The 23,221-nt window shown below is 45.7% G+C and overlaps 2 protein-coding genes across 2 annotated transcripts in view; one reads left to right on the top strand and one right to left on the bottom strand.

Moving 5' to 3' along the window:
- NAA25 (N-alpha-acetyltransferase 25, NatB auxiliary subunit) overlaps positions 1-10,257 on the bottom strand; it is a 30,205-nt gene extending 19,948 nt beyond the window's left edge. The window contains exons 1-8 of the mRNA XM_040576844.1: positions 10,155-10,257; positions 7,086-7,171; positions 6,023-6,161; positions 4,452-4,570; positions 2,099-2,173; positions 1,195-1,302; positions 675-753; positions 129-240 (exon numbers count right to left, since the gene is read on the bottom strand). Coding sequence (XP_040432778.1) covers positions 129-240; positions 675-753; positions 1,195-1,302; positions 2,099-2,173; positions 4,452-4,570; positions 6,023-6,161; positions 7,086-7,171; positions 10,155-10,212 — 776 coding nt within the window. The 5' untranslated portion in view covers positions 10,213-10,257. The remainder of the gene's footprint in view (positions 1-128; positions 241-674; positions 754-1,194; positions 1,303-2,098; positions 2,174-4,451; positions 4,571-6,022; positions 6,162-7,085; positions 7,172-10,154) is intronic.
- TRAFD1 (TRAF-type zinc finger domain containing 1) lies at positions 10,211-23,221 on the top strand. Its single transcript, XM_040577580.1, is given in 15 exon segments — positions 10,211-10,291; positions 11,069-11,134; positions 13,791-13,956; positions 14,238-14,301; positions 15,405-15,540; positions 15,614-15,667; positions 16,635-17,049; positions 18,369-18,632; positions 19,478-19,548; positions 19,746-19,896; positions 19,899-19,960; positions 20,919-21,051; positions 21,346-21,656; positions 22,046-22,118; positions 22,476-23,221. Coding segments are annotated over 14 exon segments (1,986 nt in total). The 3' UTR covers positions 22,058-22,118; positions 22,476-23,221.

Here is a 23,221-nt window from a genome sequence, read left to right on the forward strand (position 1 = left end):
ATGCTCTGAGAACCTGATATTCTTCTGCTTTAACAACCATTTATAAGAACCACTAAACAACGCAATTCACAGCCAGCCAGGATTTTTCCTTCAGCTCTCACAGTAGGATTGCAAAATCATCATCTCACTTTTTCAGCAGCAGCCTTCTCGACAGCGCGTTGCACTCTGGCCACCTACACAGCTTCTTGTACATTGCCATACACTTATTTTCGCGGCTTTGGAGCTCACTTGTTAACTTCTCTAAATTAAAAACAGAAGGGCAAATTTAATTAATCAATGCATTTCCTTCTCTACTTTCTGAATAAAGCATCTTCTTACAGCCAAGGATACAAAGCAGTAATGCAACAGAAGAAAGGCCCTCAGAGTAAGGCCAGATTTCCTATGGGAATCTTCACATCCCAATTCCTTAAAACTGCAAAAGCATTTTAATCACCAGAAAGAGTCCATAAGAACGTAGGATAAAATTCGTCACTGAATATAACACTTAGGTACCATAAGCAGTTCGGTAAAGGCAAACTGCAGAAGATCACCTCCAGAGTTTGCTTCAATGTTTGAAACTGATGCTAAGAGTCAGGCTTGCTTACAGCTTTTTTGTAGCCAGTGGACAAACCCGAAGCAAAAAGAACTACTGTTCCACCACACAACTGTGATAATTAATTGACAGAAAAAGTTACCTCCTAGTTTTCCTCTCACAACATCTAAGGCTTCCTGATACTTCTCCAAACGTTCCAGAATCATGTAGTAAAGTTCGACCTTAAAAGAAAGCTCAGAATGCAATGAAATTTGCTAGTAAAACAAATACAGGTATGCCAAGAAATAAAGTGACTCCTGTTACTGTCATTAGGAGATAGCAAGGACTGCAAAGCTATCTTTAGCATCCCAGAGGGTGGAACACTCAGGAATTTAGGTCTTTTTTCCATTCTCAGTCCTAAAGTTTCTCTTGGGGCCTCCCAGGGAGCAAAAACAAGTACTTCATCTGTCAAATCAAATGCCAAAAAAATTCCTTGGCCACACTCTTACGCATCTCTCCCAGCCCTCTGCTCTGTTTTCCTTCTGTCCCACCACATTCGCATTACTTCCAGAACACTACTGATTATCATCTCAGAGAATCGTTAAAATAATCAGCTTCCTTTAACGCTGCATTCCTTGTCTCAATAACATTCAAGTCAAGCTGAAAATATCTGCAAGCCTTACTTCAGCCTCAGCTTCGATCTTATCTTCTTTCACCATTTTTTCCACCATTCTTTCAGCTAGTGGCAAAAACATCGTCTTCGAGAGGTTTTCATCCTGCGCTGAAATAGACTAAAGAGAGGAAGAAATACTGTAACAGTTCCAACTGCCCCACTAGAAGAGGAAAGAAGGTAAATCAGATGCTTTAACCCCATACCCCCAACCCACGCCTTCAGAACAACCACCTACAACCTGCAGAGAGCAACCCTGCTCTCTCTGCCTTAAACAAGCATCCTGAAACCCTCGCTCTCAATTACATTGTATAGAGAATCCAGACAAGCAAGATGCCCAGCAAATAACATGTAGCACGAACACACTTTTATTTTCCATGGTATGGTATTTTAGAGAATGTAACTAACGCCTCTGTGCTTATTTTTTTTTTTTTTTTTTTTTTGCTTGGCCAACACTTTGTCAGCAGATTCAAGCAGCAGTCGACCAACCTAACAGCAGCACAGCTGAGCTGCTGTTACTGCATGCTTTCTGCGGTCTGAAAGACGTGCTAAGCCCAGAACTCCTAGAACCTTTATAGCCTAGCGACAGGGAAGAACAGTTCTGTCTACGGGGGTACAGATGCTATTCGTTACCTTTCTAACTTAAGGGACAGTAGGGTACTAGTCCAGATAAGAGAAGAACTCAAATTGTATAACCATGTTTATACAGACCAGTTAAGCTGCATTAAAAAACACTGCATTTGTTTTTGACCATTTCAGTAATGTGGTTTCAGGAGGGTTCCATCCTCTCAGCATCATACAAAAATGGTTAAAACAGACATTTTACTTAAAATATCTCTATATTTTCACTCAAAGCATTTCTATGTTTGCACTATACCTGCAGTGAAAGTCGAACTCATTTGCAACACTGTACTTACCTGCATGATCAGGCTCATCACGGACCAGAAATAGTAAGGATTTTTGGGTACAATCTTATAAAGTGCCATTCCAGCCTGAAAAATAGAAGATGGAATAATCCTAAACCACATCTGTTTACGAACTCTCATGACAGACAACACAAGTTAAGCAGCAATGACGGCAAGAAATAACTCAGAATTAGCAGCTAGAGCAGAGGATTTTTATTAACCCATAAGCCCTTCCAATACCTAACTTACTGCTGAAGAAGAAGAAAGAAGGTGAAACCATTTCGAAGATCAAATACTTTGTGCAAGTCTGACAAGGAACAGCAGTGAGCATGTGCACGTCTGACTGCCTGAACAGATGACAGCTTTAATTAGAAATGGTAACTGCATCAGGAAGCCGAAGACTTATTCTTTAAGAGCAAGGGAGATGTTTCCAGCGTGGATTGTCACTAGCACGCTCGGTTAGTGCTAAAAGGCACACTAAAAATCACACGCCTTCCTCAGGTAAGCAACTGCCCTTCACTCGTTTCAGACACACACGCACTGAGATACCGGAGATACGAGGTGACCTGTACACGCAGAGCAGCGCTTACACAAAGGTCAAGCTGAAAGCTTGGCTGCATCAAAGCAGAACTAAAGCATTCAAGATTTTCTAGCCTAGCATAGAAACAGTTGTTCTAGCATTTCTCTCACAGATTTCCAGTGTCTGTATAGAATGACAGACAATGCTTTTTCCCCAACAAAATTAATCGTAAGAAATTATACATAATAGTATACTATTCCTTCCGTAGGACTTCTCTGCTCATTTTCTGACTGTATTCTCAGTTTGCACTTCCCATTATTTTCAGCTGAAATACCCAGAACACAGGCAACTGAGGGTTATTTTCACTCTCCAACCAGTTAGCATCCCTGTGCTACATCCCTTACTACAGCTAAAGCAAGGCTCTGGTGATATTCAGTCTTACACAGCCTAGTGCTGATATATCAGTGATCTCAGGCTCCTAGGAAATTCTGAACCTTAAAATATAAGGAAAGGAGAGTACATGTTCCGCTTGAAGCTAATAAAGCCTTTAAAACAGAATATATGGACAGGAATACCTACAATTAGTTTTTAATCAGAAAAAAATCATAGTATAATTTGCTCAGATTTTTGGAAACACTCCCCCCCCCCAAAAAAAAACACAAGACATTATTAGTATTAGGTTTGCTATAACCAACATATATAAAGTTCTTATTTGAGCTACTATAACTCAGGCTGATCAGTAAAAGAATATTTAAAGCCTACACATAAAAACAAACTGAAACAAGCAAAAAATTGAGACCAAAACTAACTTCATACAGGCATTTATCACAGCATCTCTGAAAATTTCTGGTTACGGATAAGTGGACTATCAGATATAACGTAGCTCCACTTGGAGAGGAGCTAGAATATGGTTTAAATTAACCTTGACTTTTTGGATATTCAGCTACACAATATATATCAAGCAGGAAGAACCTTGGCAAATTTCACTTACATCAATAACTTTGTCCCTGTCTATACTTTGATCTCAAGCAGCATTCTTAGAACGGAGAACACCACTACTGCTCAATATATCATTTGAGGTATTTAAACCACTCTTGTACAAAAATTCAAGTCACCTTAACAGAGTGGGAGCAACAGGGAGTTTAAGAGTCATTTACTTGGCTCTGTGCTTTTTTATACAGAAGAGTGAGCGCACATGCTCTGAAAAGAATCTTCCATTTATAGGCATTCTCCAGGCACCTAATTTGGAAGGGCTGAAAACAAAGCTAACCAGTACGACAACGTTCTGCCAGCTGAGACGGTGTACTTAAAGAAAGCACTTTTAAGTTTCTCTTCACTGAGTTATGACCTATACAAGCCTACTTTTATGTAGGATTTCAGAGGCAAAAGCATGGGCAAGATAGTTCTTCCTAAACAGGGCAGCAAATTAAGGAAGAAATCAAGTTTGAAAACATGGATCAGGCTATCTCGCTAGATCTTCTTGTACCTACTCCCTAACTCCTTCATAATACGCTGCCTCATAGGTAACTACCATACTGCGCAACCCGAATTGACAAAAACCTCCCATCCCCAAATTGTCAGCATATCCTGCCAGTTCAGATATGCACGCGAAAGGCACAATTAATCACACCTCTTGTGAGGAAAAGGAAGCGTTCGTCTTCATGTAATCTTTTCCCTAAGATAACGGCTTTCTCACCCCTTCCGTAAAAACTAGGGGACTAACTCCTGCACTAGCTCAGCCTTAGCTTTCTGGATGATTACATGCAACTTGAAGAAGCCTTACCAGTACGATAAAGACTTCAAGTGACACCTCAGAACAACCAGAACACAAATCGTTGATCGTACCTGTTGCATCTTCTTGTATTCTCCAACCCTGGCATAGGCCATGAAGAGATGAGAGTGATACTCTTCGCTGTTGGGGACCTTCTTCACAGCTGCCTCATACAGTTTAGTTACCAGCTCCGCTAAACCAAAACCACAGGTTTGAGTTGAGACACATTTGGGATTAAATTTAAAGCATGGCTACCTAAAATTAGCATCAGTGATACTCTGAAGAGTAATCTAATTATGCTCATCGACCACAGAAATTGTACTCTCTCCCGGAAGACCCCATGCACTACAAACAGGGGAAGTGCTCAAAGAAACAAAAATAGTTTAACAGCAACAACTGATCAGAAATACTTCTAAGTCTTGCCTTAAGCAAGTTTATCTATTTTGGACCATTAAACTAAATCAAGACTTCCAGTCCTGGCAGAACGATGCCTCCACGTGAATTATGTATCAAAACACAAAGCATTTTCAGAGCCTAATATCCAATTATTTACTCTTATCACAGGTTCGTCCATGTTAGTCATATCCTGTTCTTTCTCAATTGCCTGTTTTAATACCTTTAACAAGTGAAATACTTCACACCATACTTCTTAACAATAGGCCTATCATGACACAATACTTATGATACTATGATATGTAAAACTTTAAGAAAAAAACAGAAGGATGAAAAACAATCACATCTCAGTGTAGTATTAAAAACCAAAATATAGTTTGTCTTTCATTGTTTTCACATGGTTTACATATCACTGATGTACATATGTAAGATATCTAATTTCGATTTTCTTACACGACCAGAAGTGGAAGTACTTAACAACCACTTTTCCCTTTCTGAGTTATAAACCTCGAAGTTAAAGACCTGAGCTTAGTGTTTAAGCGAGCTGCTTAGAATCACAGGAAGGCTTTTGACATTTTCCAGGTTTTCTCTATTTTGAGGTCACAGCACACAAAAATTTCGTAGTGTTTAAAACGTAACACTTTAACTACACAGAAAGAAATACAGTAGAAGGGCGTAAGCAGTTGCTATACATCAAAAAATGGTTGCAGATTGATACAACACATCTATTTCTACAAAAGTTGTTTCACCCCGTTGTTATTTGCTCCAGTGATTCAACAGTAAACATTGCTACCACCACCAAGACCCACAAGAAGCTGCCAGAAACAACAACTGTTTAGAGATGCAGATAAGCAGCATGTGAGCTCTGGCTTCTCTCAGAAGAGGACATGCAGTTTTACTCAGTCATCCACAATTTACTGATTTAAAATAACATACTGCTATGAGGATCTGCATTCAAACGAGAGGCCAGGATTTCCCTTCTGTTACACAGCTTCTCAGGACCTGAACCCCTCAACTACAGCCTAACAGCATTAAGCACACTCCAAATCATAGCCTGTAGGATTTGTCATCTCTATGACATACAATGACAAAGAGTTGTAACAGGCATCATTTACATTCCCTGAACCTCTTAATAATATGCCCATACTTGAACTCTGGACTTTGCACATTTCTCAAAAAACTGTGGGTCACATACACTTTAGAAAAATGTAAATAACTATGATTTTTAAGAGAGGCAAAGGAAAAAGCTTACGTCTATGCATTTCCCGGTAAAGAATTGTTAGTGCTTGCAAGGAATTGTCATCTGTGGGCTCAAGTGCTGCTACTTCTTGTGCCAGAGCATACGCTTCATCCTGCTTGCCAGTTCTCTGCAAGCCAATTGCCTTTAGAACCTATTGATACAACACAGAGACAGCTGTTAAAAACACAGTTGGCAGTTACCAGTGAAAATCCTCTCATTCCTCGTGAGGAGAGGGTTTGCCCAAGCACCTAATTACTTCTACAGAACTCAAGTTTTTATGGAGCTTCTAATCCATATGGCTGCGCAGGAAAATTTCCAAATGCAAGCTGCATCAAATAGTGTGGCTTTGCATTTCTTAACACGCATGCAGGCCACTAAGGCATCAGCTGCAGCTCAGATTCTCCTACCTGCAGGCTGAAAACTGACCAGTCCTGCCAATTTTCATTTTTTTCCTTTTAATAACTGCCCAGAGACAAGTGACAGAAACGAGATTCAGGTCAATGACACTCACTTCAGCTTGGGAAGCTTCCAAAATGTAGAAGTGGTATGAACTGCAGAGGAAAATCCACAGGGAAAAGAGAAAGGTAGAAAGATACTCAAATGTTCAGGAAAGCGAGGAACCAAACTCCTTTCCCTTCAACAGGGGCACAAGGAGGGCAGCAACCGAGACAGAAGAGTGGATGCCTCAGAAACCTCCTTGCTAGGATTCACTAAGGAATACTCCTTCCAAGTGAAAGCTTTGCTCCAAACTACTGCAAAGCAGCACCTCAACCTCATGTCTAAAAGAGGCATTTTAAGGCACAGCTCATCTGCCCTGGTTGCTTGCAGTGGCTCTGGCAGGGCTCTAGACAATCAGCACGGGTGTAGCCACATACACCAGTCATCAGAGGCACCTCCCTAGGAGGATCTGTATGATTTTTCAAACACAAAATTGAGAGAATTCTGTGTTCCTGAGGGTTCGGAACGCACTGTGGTCTCTAGAAGCTCACAGGCACTGCAAGAAAAGGCCAGCGAAACGCTCCGGGTCTCAAACCACACTCAGCAAACGAGCTCAGCGAACACCAATCCCGCTTACCTTTGCGCAGTGAAGATCCTTGTGTTTTTTGAGCAGTTTATCTGCTTGCTGGATTGCCATTTTATTATTGCCATTATCAAGATAATCTGCGTAAGAAGAACATACACAGAATTATAACAGACCACCGGACCATTCGGGAAGTCTACCTCTCACTTTATCGCAGGGTATGTGCTGTCAGGCCGGTAGTGCAAAACCCATTTTCCTTGCACAATTACTACTAAGCCAAACATTCAGGAAACATGTCACTTTGTAGCCCGAGTATTCATCTCTAGTCATTCACACAAACAAGCTTTTGTAATTACTCCACGTAGCTCATTACACCAACAAAAGAGCTGTACAATAGAACGAGTTGTGCTGCAATAGCTCTTCACGAGCGAGGGAGCTTACGCTCTTTGCTTCAGTAAAAGCAGAAATTAATTTGGTGCGCCTTTGGGAGACTCTGAATGACTTCTAACACACAGCAGGTTAGGAATCATACATTCGCAATCTATCAAAGTGCTGTGAGAAGACCTACTTGTCCACATGGTCTGTATTTCAGCAGAACGAGCCTGTCCCCTAACAGAGTATCACCGTGCTTTAACCAGAGAAGTTTTAAAACCAAAAAAGTGGAGCGAGGACATCCCACTACCCAGTAACGCTTCAGCTGTAGAAAAGCTCTGCCTCAGGACCACTTCCTTCTTCTTTCAGCTTTGTATTATAAATTTCAGCTCCATCTACAGCACGTTATCATGTTTCAGACAATGACAAACCAGCAATTTTCGATTAGAACATGTACCCTCCGTGCTTCCCCTCCTTCCAAAATTCACACGTGCTAACCTAAACCTTCAGAAAAGCTGAGCTGCACCTGACGTGCCAACAGGGACGGGTCTGCTCACGCTGTTCTGGCCTCTCCCCTGACAGGTTATGAGCAGAGATAATGCTAGACCATTGAAGTTACATCACACACCTCTTTCTTCAAGACTGTGGTTCTTATGAGAGAGCTCTCACTAAGTCAAGAGGTGGCCTTTAGTAACGCCTTGGTACATTGTACGAAATGTGCATCTACACTAATGAGATTTACATATCCAGCAGCTTTAACATTTGCTTCCATAGCCAAGTGGCACAAATTTGAAGTAGAGCTAATTGGACTCCTGAGACCATCCAGACAAAACCTCAAATGAGGCAGCCTGCCCACACTAACCAAAAGAAAATGTTGATGTAAAATATACAGATGGTTTGAAACCCTAATATTCTGCCTTCGCATGGGTTAGTTGGCCATTTTAACTCACTGAAGCCCGTGCGTCACCTTTTAACATTAAAACTTCAGCACAGACTTCTCAGTGAGAAAGTTTTAAAAACTCTGCAACAGAGCATCCTGGTGATCTCTCCATACACAGGCAGAGATGTCTTGATTTAAGGATCTGTGTTGCATGGCTCACTTACACAAATTACCCACCAGCCTGCGTTGCCTGTGCTGGAGTTGTCTAACAACGAGCTGAACCGATAAGATCTCTGCTTTAGGTCTTCTGAAGTAAATCAAATAAACCACAAACCTCTCTAAACTGCAGCAGAATAAAAAGACTGTGTTTTGCTAACAACAAGTAAGTTTGTTGGAAGCCAAAGGAGCTGGCAACTTCCAAAGAAATTCAAAGTAAAGGAAAATATTTAAGTCCATATTGGTTGCAGGTCTGTAGGTGGACACGTTCGATGGTTGCAAACGCAACACATGAACCTCCAGGTGAAGGCAGACAAATTAAGATGAAAGATAAACATACCTGTCAAGGAACCCCAAGCAATCAAGGCACAAGGCGCAACCTTAAAAGCACTTTTTAAAGTAAAGAATCAGACTTTTAACCTCATGCTGTGTATCTCCGGTTTATGACTTTTGTGAAATCACGTACGAATGATTCCAATCTGAACTGCAATCCTACGGTGCACTTAATGCTTTCCAGACCTAGGAGAAAGCACTTCTAAAGCTCTCTCAGTAAAAGCCACGCTCTGTGAAGTCCATACAGTGAAATACATCTCAACATCACCTGCTTTAATCTCAGTTAAATTTAACACATTTTTATTTTAAGAACATTTCAGACGTTGCCGTATTTATTAGTGTGCAATTACTTGTGTAATCACAGCACGTACAAGAAAGTTAGGGAAAAAAACGTTAAATACACTGCACAACTGCAACCATAATCACGCGACAAACTTTAAAACAACAATTTTGTTTGACTAAAAGTGCAATCATTCAGCCTTCCTTGATTTCACTGGGACCCAACACAGATGGGAATCTAAATTGAAAGGTTCTCACTGCGAGAGCAGTGCCGGGCAGCAAAGGACGATCCCAAGGCACGCTCATCCCAAAATAAGGGCAGCTCTCCGTGTGTTTATAGGGAGAGTTTTCTTCTGATACTGGGGGGGAAGAACATTTTCTGAAATCTCTATCCATTCTTGTATTTTTGAAGGAATGACACCGTAGCCTGGGGAATCGTTTTTTCTTTTCTTTCCCTACATCTGCATAAACAGAAACTTGCCTACGATTTCTTAAGCAATCCCAACTGCATGCAGCAACCTTGGGAACATTCAGGGACGGCTCAGCACAAGAGGTTTCCTAACAATACCGTCTCCTTGCAGCTACCTCACTCTCGTCTTCAAATTGATTTTTGTAGTAATACAGACAGCCCGTGCCGCTACACCCCAACACACAACCTCGACGCATCCGCCCGGTTGTGTCTGAAGAAAGAATTAATTTCCAGCTGCCGAAGCAGCCCGACGCGCCAGGACGGAGCTCGGGCCCCGCTCACCTCCCGCTCCCCTTCAGCGGGAGGCGAAGGGACCGCGGGGCTCCCCCCCCCCAAAAAAAAAAAGCGGTGAGACCCAGCCCTGCCCCGCAGCGAGCCGGGACCCCCGCTGCAGCCCCCCCAAACCCCCCGGGAGAGCCGCGACCCTCCCTGGGCCGCGGGGCTCCGCCGAGGGGGGCGGCGGGGAAAGGAAGGGAAGGGAAGAGAAGAGGCTGCCCGGAGGCCCGCTGGCTGCCCCGCGAGGCCTCCTCGCACCGCCGGGAGCCGTCAGGGGAAGGGGCGGCGGGGTCCGTACCGTAGATGGGCCGCAGGCGCCGGTCGTTGGGGTCCTGCACATGGCCCCGCGCCGCCATGATGAGAGCGCAGAACCGCAGTGCGCAGCCGCCGCGCCGGGCCGGGGGCGGGGGGAAGGGGCCGGGCCGGGCCCGATGGGTGCCCGCACGCAGCGCCGCCACACGGCGGCTCCTCAGGGGGCTCCCGAGCCGCCGGGGGTGCCTCGTCGTTGCTTTCCCTTCCCCTCCCTTCCCTTCCCTGCGGCCAGCACGACTGGGCAGAGGCGGGTGGCTCCCCCGGGACCGCCCTGGCGTGCCCCCCTGCAGCCGCCCGCTCTCCGTTGCCTGTGGGTTTTTTGCCACGCTTTGGGTTTTTTTTTTTTTTTTTTGGTCGCAAAATTGCCGTGCCGTTTGGTTTTGGGGCGTGTAGGTAGGGCTCGTGGAGGCTGCCTGGTGACGTGAGTGAAAATTCACCTGAACTGCGCGCCTCTGTGGGAGCGGGGGGTCAGGCTGGATTTTATTTAGTTCATTTTATTTAGTTCATGTGCCCCGGCTGGTCCTGCTGCACTCAGCGGCGCTTTTTGCACGCTTTCTGCACACCTCATGGCTTCAAGTTGCTCCCTGCCAGGCCGAGTGTTGGTGGGAGAAGCTGAGAACAAGCAGCACGTGTGTCCTTTGTGAGCAGCACTTGGCCACGCTATGCACAGACCCTAGCATGCGTCTTGGCAAGAAGTCAGCAATTCCTAAGATAGCAGGCATACTTTTCCTTTAGTAGGAATCTATGGGAATAATTTAATATTGTATTGCAAGATGCGTCTAACTAGTGCTTGAAGAACAGGACTGATAGATACCAACTGGACACCAAAAACCTGTAAAACATCGTGTAAGTTGAGTTATAATTTGGCTTCATAACTTAAACTCTCTGTGGTATTTACAGGTGATTGACTCTGTTAGTCATTACTCATCTTCTATCTGCCTGCATCTTGAATGCGGTGAAGACAAAGTATGTGTTCTTTCACTTAAGGAGAAAGGAGTGTAAAGATGGATGTCATCTTCTAGGTAATCTTTTTTCCCTTACCTATTAGAAGTTTGACTGACAGCTGAGAACAAACACTGAATTAGATAAACTCTCTGCATCTGTGCTCATTAGGTAGTATTTGTGGATGCAAAAATATACGGTTAGCTTTGCGTGAGCACCCATTTCTTGATGGATGCAGTGACAGTGTATACAAGTGGAACTACTGTCAGGAGTTATTGTTCTGTTCAATTTAATGTTCAATCCTTAGTTTCTTGCGAAACTCATTTTGTAATTTTTACTTGATGTAATTATCATTTCTCTAAAAAATTATAGTGACTGTTTGCTTCTTTTTCGTTCCTTTGTAGTAACTGCCTGTAGATTGCAAAGCTCGCTTTTGCAGAGACCTTTTCCAGCACAGATCACCAGCTCCCTTTCTTCCTACTGTTACTCACAGAAACTCAGCACCGTTCTTTTGTGAGCTCAGGCTCGTGTTTGCTTTAGGTTTCAGAAAAGGCAAGGTGAGGCATTACTCAGGGAGGAATGCCTGATCCTGGCTGGGTTATTAATGTGATTAACTTGCATCTGCTTGTCAGTGCTGAAATTTGTGCCATCTGCAGCTGCGTGCTGCACCCTCCCAGCACGTCCCATGTCCCCTAACACAGAGCCTGGGGGACTGCGCTCTCCTGATGGCCTCTGCCAGGCTCCCTGAAGAGCCTGGCACAGACGTGGTATACCTGCGAGACAGTGCCAAAACTGATGCGTTTTGTTTTTCTTGAAGTTTTAAGAACACTGGCATATCTCGAGACCATAGTAAAGGTGTTAGACTTTTCCTTTGTAAATATGGGAGGTAATTTTTTTTGAAACCATAAACTCAGTTTCCCAGAGGAGTCCAACTTTTCCACTGAGGGGAACATGATGTAGGAGATTAGGATGCTCTAAGTGTTTACCAACATTCTTTCCTGCTAATTTTTAATGGAATTAATAGAGAAATTCACCATTTAGTCAAGAGACTGATAATCGGAAGTCAAACATTCACAATCAAGTCATAGGAATGACACTCTGTGAGAAATTCATCCAATCTGGGGAATTTTGGTAGAGTCCGTGATGTGGACTTGCTTAGTTTAATGCACTTTTCAGAAAACAGATGTTTTACTTGGGGAAAAAAACAAATAATACACAGAAATCTGCACAGGCCAGTTCCTTTATTTCAAGGGCTTATAATGCCTCGGTGACCTTTTGTTTTCAAGACAGTGCCTCATCAGATGAGGGCTGCAAGCAGGAGCAGGGAAGTTTGTCAGTGGTTGCACTTGTTTGGAGAAGTTGGATTCCTTTTAGATGATTACACAATTAGCAGCACTTGTTAGCAAGCATTTTTAAGTTAAAGCTGGGTTTGACCAGAGGTTGCTTCACTTCCTTATTGAAGACAAGTCTTGCAGGGGATTAACTTGTGCTGGCGGGGTGGCTCCCATGGTGCTTTCCCCCAGGCACCCATCCACAAGATCCTTTCCTGGCTTCCCCAGACCTTGTGCCTCCAAAGTTCAGCTGTGTGCTTACCTTCCAGACATCGCACCTTGTGTGCTGTGTGGGAGAGGGATTTCCCTCGATAACTTCATGTGGAAAAAACACTTCTAGATGCCTTCTGACAAAATGCGGAACTTCAGCGCCCAAACATGTGTGGTGTTCATGTGGTCTGCTCGTCTTCCTTGTGCCTTGAGACAAAGGCATTGGTTTGCTTCAGGATATGCTTTGAAAACACTCTCTTGATGAATCTTAAATGCAGTTAGCTTCCCTTGTGAGGTATAGATTCCCTCCCAAACCCAGTACAGGAGGGAATAGAATCAAAAACCGAGAAAATACATTGTTATGGGTTATTGGCACCTAAAAAGGCGTCAAAGTGAAAAATCAGAGCTTCAAAGTAGTGAAGGTTATGAATTTTATAGTGTAGCCTTTTTCAAAATTGTCACTGCACCCTTTTAAGTGCTGTGCTGTATTTTGCTCCGTAGCCTGTTACACGGTCATGCTTGGTTACCTGCAATTTTCCTGAAGTTTAACATGAAGACCTGTCAAGGAGTTTGATTTCTTTTGCTCAGCGTTTGATCCTGGAATTCAGAATATGCTACGGTGCTGCGATTGGTTAGGTGAGGTACCACCGGCCGTTTTACAGCCCTTTGGCCCATCGGGGACAGGTCCGGTTTTTATGCATTTTGCTCAAGAATGAGGCGCTCGGTTTGGAGAGGCGCCAGGAGAGGCCGCAGGAACGGCTCCGCAGCAGATATTAGACGTGAGAGGAGCCAGGGTTTGGTTTAGGAAGGCAAAACCTCTGGAAGCAGTGAACCCTCCTGCACCACCACTGAGGTGGCTGGGGAGCCGTGGTGGGGCTGGCTTTGGTACAAGAGCGAGCTGGTTTTGGAAGGGGCACGTGTGTAAACATGTATTTTGCTTATACATATGTTTATATATATTTATTTATACACAGAGCCGGATTGCTCGAGGCGCGAGGCCCGCGGGCGGTGAGGTGAGGTGGGGTGAGGCTCCCCGCTCCCCCCCCCCAAATCCCCTCAGGCCGGGGCCCGGCGGGGCGGGGCCAAACTTCAAATCCCCACGGGGGGCGGAGCCCTCAGCCCGGTGACGTCTACGCCAGCCAATCAGCACCGAGGGCCGTTCGAGTAGTGACCGGCACCCAATTAAACCAATCAGCTGGCGGCGGGGGCTTGCCGCCAGCCAATGGGAAGGTGGGAGGCGGGCGCGGCGGGGCCGGTCGGAAGCGCGGGGCCGGGCCCGGCAGAGGCGGCTGGCGGAGGAGCCGGGTGAGGGGCGGGGGGCGCCGGGCCCTGAGGGGCTGGGGGGGTCGGGGTCTCGCCCCCCGCTGAGGGCAAGGAGCCGTCGGGGGCCGCTGAGGCGCCTTGGGGAGCGGGGACGAAGCCCCCAGCACCGGGCGGGCTCGGGGCCGGCGGCTGTGGGGGCACCGGGGGCTACGGGGGGCGCCGGGGCCTGAGGGGAGCGGGCGCGGCGGCGGCCCCGGGGCGCGGTGGCGGTCGTGTGGGGCCGCTGGGTTGTGTGGGGGCCGCTGACCGAGCCTCTCCTTCAGCTCTCGCCCCCCAAAATGGCCACGGCTGCGGTGCCGGAGGGGGAAACCCGGCTGTGCGCAACTGGTAAGAAACGGAACCGGGCGGCGGGGTGCCGGGAGGCAGCGGTCAGCCCAGCCTGGGAGAGTGCCGGGGTTCGGGTTCTCTCTTCAGGCGTTAACGCGTTACGGAGCGGTTTGCCCAGCCGTTACTCGCCCTCCTGACGCGCCTGGGCAGAAACCGAGGCGTTCGGATAAAAAGGGAGGCTTGGTTGGCAGTGAGGCGTTCGTGAAGTGCGCGGCCTGAAGGTTTCTAAACAGTTGTGTGGCTCAGAAGCAAAGATGTTAAAAAAAAATAAAAAAAAAATCAGTAGGTGTATGTGAAGCGGCAGTTGTTCCGCTTTGATAAGTTATCTTTCCTTAGAAGCTCCAGCGTTGGTAATACATTTATTGATAACGGTGTCATTTCAGAAGTTGCATCTTTGCAACTTGTATCATCTGTATGCAACTTTGCAGTTGTATCATCTCTTTGCCAGCAAATAAACATCGCGTTTTTTTTCCGAAGAGGACATTGGAATCTGCACAGCTTCTTGCAGTGTCCATCTGGTTTGGTTGCCAGAAGTTATGTGCAGCTTAGGCACCGCTGCTGGACTTTGTTGCTTTGCCAGGCTGCTTGCTTCTTGGGGCCTGGCAGGGGAGAAGAGTGATCAGATGTAGCGTTTTGTCCTTGTGGCAGGGGAAGGTACAAAGCAGTAGGCTGTAAAGGTAAAGATCCAGCACAACAGAATCAGTTACTGAATTTTTTTCAGTGTTGGACTTCTCATTGCCGAGCTATGAGAAGCTATGCCTTTCTTGTCAGGAAGAAACTTTTATTTTCTCAGATAAATCTATTAACTCAAACGCGGTGGTAGCTTCTATATGCTGTAAAATTTATCTTTCACGTAAAGAAACTAATGTGCCATGAATTTTCACGCGTAAGATAAGTTGTGACCTTTGCATGTTAAATACATTCATATCCTGATTACGTAGGAACCTGGAAGTCTGGTTGGGCTCATCTTTCTTTTTAGTAGCTTGGTTCTATAAACTATGAAATCGTATAAAGAAAAAATCGTACGAAAGCTTTTTGAATAAAAGCTTAAAATTGTTGTCAGTGTGTTTTCTGAAACCTAACCTGTGTGATTCTTCTCATAGCAAAAAGGATATTCCTGTTCCTAATTTCACCATTCATGAAATCCACTGTAGCAGAAACCTCGAAGTGTGCCGCTACTGCAGTGAATCGATCCCCAAGTCTGAAATGAAGAACCACATCGAATCGGAACACGTGCAGGTGACGAACGCAGTTCTCCCCTAAAGTTGCTGATTTCTGCGGCAGTTAATGTAATGAGATCTGTTTATTGCAGGTTACCTGCAAGTGTAGCATGAAGGTAGAAAAAAGCCTCTTGGAGGATCATGAGGTTGGTGCACTTTATAATTACGGCCACTTGGAAGATTCTCTGGTATTTCCGAGCACTGATTCTTGAGTCTTTCTGTCAGCAAAGACCTGGATTCCAACCTGCGATTTATGCATCACTTTTATTTAACCATGCTTTCTAAATTCATATGCTTTAAAAGAATTTGGTGGGAAACGGCTCAAGCCTTCGTATCAAAGTGGTATTTTTGTCCTTGTTAGTGACTGAGATGAAAAATGGTGTAATACTTCAGAAGTACAGGGTACAACTAACTCTTTTTTTTTTATCCCATTAACGTTATGCATTTCTGTCTCTATTGCTGTCACTGTGTGAGTTTTAATATGTTGCTGTATCCAAACAGACTTTTAAAAACCAGTGCTATTTTTGAGTTACTGAATCCAGTTCTCTGCTGCTGCAGTCAATCTTGTTATTTTTGGTATTTTACCTTCCTTTGGGCTTATTTAAAGATAATTCTGGAAGTGTCCTGCAGGTCTGCTTATTGGTGAGGAAAGAATTACTTTCTTTGAAGATGTGTCCAGTCCAGAGGACTGGAAGTAGTTCATCCCGCAAGTGTGCGTGTAGTAAACGTGCTGTAAATCTGCTCCCCGATATAACACAATAACACATTTTTTTTAGCTGTGCTCAGTGAAATGTGGCTCGTGCTGGTTGTCAATACCACATCTAACTCTAGCTTCAAGAAGCACTGTGTGAATCTGCTGTTCAAGCATTACAGATTTAGACAATATTCTGAATATTTGGAGTGCTTCAGCTGGCATCTTTATGAGTACACAGGTTATACAACGTGCTGTTCTTTTATTCTCACGAAGTATCTTATTTCAGGCTGCTCTTCGGTGTAGCTTTGTATCTGGATAAAGAAACAATGGGCTGCTCAGCTCTCCAGCGAACTGAGAACCTCCCCCAGCTCTGCCTCAGTTTTCCATGTGTGAAGAATAATCTCTCTTTCTTTTTTTAGGCATCAGCGTGCCCTTTGCGTCCTGCAGTCTGCCAGCATTGTGACATCCAGCTAACTTTCAATAAGCTTCAGGATCATGAAAGTTACTGTGGAGCTAGGACTGAGATATGTAGTGGGTGTGGTCTTAACGTAATGGTAAAAGATCTGAAAGAGCACCCTCGAGTCTGTGGGAAAGAGGTGAAACAAGCAAGAGTAAGCAGAACAGTGCCTCGCTTTGAGGACGAGGATGCGGACGCGCACTTGCGCGCCCTTCGAGACATTAGAAACCAGCTAAGATCAGATAACTACCCCGGGCCTTTGTGGAGAATGCCCAGGGTGCTAGAAAGGCAGATTTATAGCAGCTGTGTAGGAGACAAAACAATTAAGGACATTAGGAGAAGAAATGTTTCAGCAGTACAAAGAAGTCAAAGTCAAGGTAAGGTGTAGATGGGAGTAACCGTTTGCTTCTAATTTGACAGCTGACCCAAGTAAAGGTTTTGTAACTGATTTATGAGAAATACTTAGTAATGGAAGCTGCGGAGGCAATGTGACCGCTACTGTTTTGCTGTGGAACAGAACTGCAAATGTATAAGCCTCCTGGACGGAGGAGTGCTGAGATACCTGGTGCGAAAGCCCAATGCGCTGCCTCTTCTATTGCTCAGAAAGTATCTAGCTTGAAAAATGAAATTGGAGTTGTTTGCTCACTGCAAATTCAGTCAATTTTTATTTAGCAGCTGCCTCTTCTTCAGTTAAGTAGAAGGGTAGGTAAGATCTGTGTGCGGGTTCACACACCTAGTGCGCAGCGTCTCTGCAGTAACAGCCTGTCTGGACGTAGCTGAGACTGGTAGAAACGCCTCTGCTCGCTCCTAAGCCTCTAATCTCCTACCTCCACGTGCCGAGGGGCCTGTCACGTTTCAGACATGCCCTTTCCACGAGCTCTCTGCTGAATGTGTGCTCTGCTTTGTGTTGTGGGCCGCTCGGCGGGTTTAACACTGCAGAACACTAAATTACAGTCGGCTGTAGAGGACTGCCTGGCTTGTAGAAATAACTTCTGGGCTTAGTTCATGAAGCTAAAGGCGTGGAGCGCTGTAGCTTGTCAACTTGTGTTGAATCCCAAGCTGTGCTCACAGTTAGGATTTTTATGCACGTGTAAGCTTTGTGTAAAATTCTGGTGTAATCAGGACGAGTGAAATGCCAGCGATATTGGAAATGTGGTGGTGTAGGGGAGGAGCGTAGCCTGTCTTTGGACACCGTCAGCTCCGTCTTGGGTGCTGTTCTGAACACTGCTGTTTTCAGCGTAACTTTACTAGCAGGAAACATTTTGGGGATTTTTATTTTGTGCATGTATAGTCCCCCCTACTGTCAAATGCAGTATTACAAGGAGTTAGTTTCCCCACCCGTATCTTGAAGAAAAGGCCCGGACCGCAGCGTTACAACTGAGGGTAGGTTACGGAGCTTTCCCCGTGACCTCATTTAGCTCCCATCACGCCTGGGCTCAGGCCTTACCTGAGCTTTTGATGTAAGAGGAACAGCTTTCTTTTTCCCCCCTTTATCTGCTTGTTACAAACAAAAATAGGATGGCTGTTTTCCTTTTTCCTCCCAGCTGATACAAGGGGTGTCCTAGGCTTTGAAGCACTGAACTCCTTGAGTGTCCACGTGCGAAACGCTCTTGGTTGAACTGGTCTAACGTACTTAAGTGAACTGCTTGTTGCAGGCTTAACGTTCTCTAAAATTTATGATATTTATATTTTGAAGAGCATGAACTGGAGCAGTGGGAGAGAAATAAAAACACTAACTCACTTTGTGGAGAGCGGAACGCCAATTTAGACTACATGCTGGCCCTTAGCCTACAAAATGAGAATCCTCACGACGATGCTGCCGCGGAAATTCACAGTGACTTCTGGGAGCACTACTACACCAAAGAGTCTGTGCCATCTGCCTGCCCTGATGAAACAGACAACTCAAAGATCTTTTCTTGTGACTCTTTATTGTCTCTTAGCACTTCAAACCACGTAAAAAGTAAGTATAAATGCTGTTTGTTTTTTCCCTTAAAGTTTGAGGGAGGGGAGAGAGAGTTCTTGGGTTCAGAGTGTCAAAGATTGTCTATTGACGTCTTTAAAACATCAAAACGAGTCTTTGAGACTCCCTCTAAGTCATTTTTAGATATCTAATGCGTAGGAGATTAGATGCTCCATGAAGACCATATTCTAGACTTTTTTTCTTCCCTAGATTTTGTCTTCTGCTTCCTCAAAAATAGTAATGCCTCTTTGAAAGAAACTAAAGACAGCAAGGGAAGAAATAAAGAAAAGAAGAAATAAAAGCTATACTGGATCTTTGGTCTTGCTATGTTCACCCAGAAATTCTTTTCAAATCAGAACAGTTTGGAACAGTAAAGGGAAAGGGGGTGATGCTATTCCAGGGATGCAGAAGTGCCTTCAGTTCCAAGTGAAGCGCTTTTGTACCCAACTTGATGTTGTTCTCGGGTGATTTTTAGAAACAGAAAGCGGTGAGAGATTTATAGCAATTTTAGGTGACAGGGAAGGGAGACCTGGGTGAGTCCTGAAGTGCTGATTTATTTTGAAAGGAAAAATGGTGCTAAAGGATTTACCCGAGGTGGTAATACGCTTTTGTACCAAACCATTTGACGTATTTCTGACCCCAAAAGATTGTTCTGACTCTGGGTGATGTGAAACTTGCTCGTGAAATTCAGCAAGTGGAACTAGAGTAACGTTTTCCTTAGCATTTGCTCTGGCTGCCGTCCTGTGGCACAACGGAGATCTGTTGCGTAGGGATTCTGAAGTTGAGTTGATCCGATTGCAGCTGACTTTTTTGTGGTAGAGGATATAACTGTCGTTACTTTGCAGGTGACGAGATCATGTTGCCGTGTGAGTTTTGTGAGGAGCTCTACCCTGCTGAAGATCTGATTCTTCATCAGGTGTAGTACTTCTCTTTGTGCTGTACCCAGGGACTTGCAGTTAAGCCTTTTGTCTGTTACTGTGACCGAACAAGGGCGCAGTGTTCACTCGGAGATACTGTCAGGAGCCTAGCAATTTTATCTTTGCATAGCATGCTTTTTAAAACCCGTATATGCTAAACGTGGTAGCTAACTTCTCTGTTTTAATTGCCTAACAGACAGGTTGTAACCCAGCAAGTGCCTTTGCCTCGTTCAGTAAAAGAAGTTCCTCTCCAAACCCACGGAAATGCGACGGGCTGCAAGATCTCGGTTCCAAAAGCTGTAGGTCTGTTTATTTGCCCCAGCACCAAGCTGTCCAGGCAGAAGCAAACTCATCATTCCCTGTGAGTTTTGTGGCATCCAGCTAGAAGAGGAGATCCTCTTCCATCATCAGGTAACAAACAGAACTTGATCTGTTCTGCTGCGTGTAGTCGTTCAAGAAGTATTCCAAGTGCTGTGCCTTTGGGGGTGGGACGTTTCAGGAATCAGTGCAACTGTCCCCTGTATCAGGTCTTCCTGAAGCCTCTTGGTTCCGTCTGATCTGTTGTGGTATGCTGGGGCTCTTACTGAAAAAGGAACAATCGCTTTGAAAGCTCATATGGAAACTGAAGAAAAGGCCCTGAAATTGCACAGTATAAATGTTTGGCTTGTGTGTAAAAGTTAGGCTGAAACCAGGACGTGTGAATCGAAGCTAAGGGGGAGAGGCGTGCAAGCCTACACCCTGCGTAGGTAAGAGAGGAAGGAGACGACGCAGACTGCAAGTCTGGGAAGTGGAGAAATGCCTTGGAGGGTAAGATGTAAAGAGAGAGTAAGGGTGAAAGCAGGAATGTATCTGAAGCTGGGCCTGAGAGAAAAGCGGTGCCTTTATGAAGTGGTGGGCGCCGCAGATTGCTGTTCAGGGTATTCTGCTTCTTCCGTACGTTGCTGCCCGATACTTCTACTCCGGAAAGAATACCAGCTCTTGGTACTGCTGGAACTGCTGCTGCTTTTTAAGAATGATGGACAGGTGCCAAGTAGGCCGCTCGGTGCTTTAGTGCTTATTCAGAACGCCCAATAACAGACCATATGGTCACCGGTCGGTTGGCAGCGAGGCCCCGCGTTGCGGGGCGGTTCTGTTCAGCAGGGCTGGCTGATGCTGCCAGGTGCATTTTGCCTTAGGTCCGATGGTAGCGAGCAGCTTTTCCTACGCTGTATGACACCCACACCTTCTCTCACGCAACGAGCCAGTGTATGCCTCTTCCTAAAGCCAACCCCCTGATAGCCTTAGTGCTTTTGGAGGGTGGTGCTTTGCGATGTTTTTACAAGAATAAATTTGAACGAGCCGTCATTTAAATCCCTGTGGTTTGCTCCAGGATCAATGTGACTTGCGCCCAGCCACAGCCAGCCCAGCGGACAGCTTTCCATCGCAGCAGTCGGCCTCTCCTCAAGACAACAGAGAGAGAAGGGAATCGCCAGAGCTGGTTCGGAGGCGAATCAGGCATCAAGGTGTGGGTGACACAGATTTTTATGCATGTTGCTTTGCTTTATACTTGCAGGAACGCTGTTTGTGTTCCAAGCTGAGTAGACGTTATCTTTTTCTGTCTCCAAAGTGTTAAAGTCTTCAATCACCTCCCATTGTTCTAGTTTTATGCAGGAAGGATTAAATCTCTGAAATTCAGTATCCTCGCAGCTCTTGGTTATAGAGCCTTAAGCTGCTGGACTGGAAGTTAGGTCTTATTTTGCTATCTGAATGAATGTTGCATTTCCTGTTCCTAAAGCGCTCTGTTGGTGTCCTCTCAGGAGATGTTTCTCCTCGGTGCATAGAAGGCTTCAGGCAGCAGAGGCTCAGTTACCCTGCGCGAGGGACCAGGTCGCTGAGTAACGCGGCAAATGCCAGGAACGCGCCACCGACCTCGTCGGGAACGGTGAGAGCCAGCGAGGCTCTGAACGCGAGGGGGAAGCCGAGGAAGGTGGCCGGGAACGAGGGGAGGCAGAAGAGCAGAGGTGCGGGCGAACCTGGCGGGACAGCGCCACGCGTGAGACCGAGCCTGAACTTCCATTCGGAAGCCTTCACGTCCGGCTTCTCCGGTACTTCTCCAGCCCCGCCCCAGGTAACGCCTTTGTTTGCTGAGGTGCTGAAAACTGCTTCAAGCAGCTGCCATAAATACGGGAATGTTGTGATGCCTTCACGGCTCAGTGCCTGCTTTCTTTGCTGCTTAATCCAGCTTGCTTTAGAAGTAGCCTGAACCACCTATGGTTTTTCTTATGTTTTTGTTAGTTTTTTCTTGCAGTGCGTGTGTATCACTGAGGTCTTAAAGGCAATTGTATAGAGGGTTTGGGTCTTCCGCTACGGAAATAACTGTTAAGATTCAGGAGAATTAAGGGCTTTTCCCTAGAGCTTCTAGACTCCCTGGTGGGGAGAGACTGTGCTTATTTGGCAGTGAGAGCACAAGTCAGTAGGCTTGCTTTGTCTGAAAGTGTCCCTGTTCTTCCTCTGCAGCATCAGAAATGAAGGAGGGAGGAGTCTGGGGCTGTCGGATGTGCCAGGCGGCTTGAGGAGCAGGAATGTAAAGGTAAGGCAGCCAGGGCGAGCGGTGCTCTGCTCCGTGCTCTCGATGCTTCTGTTTCAGAGTACCTCAGCAGCCAGCTCTCAGTCTTTCAGTGTACAGATGTGTTAACGTGCTGGTGATTTGCTTGCGGCATGCTTGGCTCATCCCGTTGGGTGGGACTGGTTAGGAAGAGAGGATGTTTCCTGGTGGTTATCCCCCAGGTTGGTGCGGAGGGGAGCCATCCACCTGCCTCCTGCTGTGGGGATTGTGCCAGGCTGAGGAGCTACTCGCAGTCCTTTCTGCTGCAGTGAGGGTTTTATCCATTGCTTTTTATTCAGTACTCTTTGAAAATAGCATTTTTTTTTTTCACCTCTCCTTTAGGCAAAGCCCCAAAGCCCTGAGTTTGGTTATCTGGAGGAGGAGTGATCTACCGCATATATGAAAACCATGCCTAGCACTCTACGCACTCTTACTATGCACTATAGTACTTATTTATCTGAGCGCAAGTAATTGCTACATTGCCATGTCACTGAAGACTTTATATGAATTTAAATTTTTATGGGCAGTGATCATTTTATATGTATTTTTAATTTGTGAGAGTATACTACAGGTTTTTACTTCTGTGATCTACACTAAGCAACAGCCCAAGCTGCGTGTTTGCTACGGGCTTCTGCCTAGGGAACCCCATCGTCCGTGTTTCCATATGGCTTTTCCGCAACACCGTCTGAAGGAGAATTTCTTCGCCCTTTCTGTAAGCATGTTTCCTGCTGCTCGTGTGCTAGTTATTCCGCAGACAGCAGCGCTCCACGAAGACCACGCACAGCGAGCTCCCAGCCAGGATGCGGTAGGGGACGAGGGGGGCTTAGGGCTGAGAGGCCCTTGTCCGAAAGGCGCGGGGGGATGGCGCACAGCAGCTTCGTGCTGGGGCCTTGTGCTGTGGTGGGGGCTGCGCCCTCAGCTGCATGTCCCGGTTTGTTACCGGAGGGCCTGGGACGTGCTGGGGGAACCCCGAGTTCTGTGGTGGGTGAGCTCTGATCCCGGGCTGGCGCAGTGAAATGCTTTTTAATGCTGTATTTGTCAGTGCTTTTTAAACTCCTTGTAATAAATTTATCTAATGATATCCTGAA

The sequence above is a fragment of the Cygnus olor genome, chromosome 17, assembly GCF_009769625.2.
Source record: "Cygnus olor isolate bCygOlo1 chromosome 17, bCygOlo1.pri.v2, whole genome shotgun sequence".
In the NCBI taxonomy this organism is placed as follows: domain Eukaryota; kingdom Metazoa; phylum Chordata; class Aves; order Anseriformes; family Anatidae; genus Cygnus; species Cygnus olor.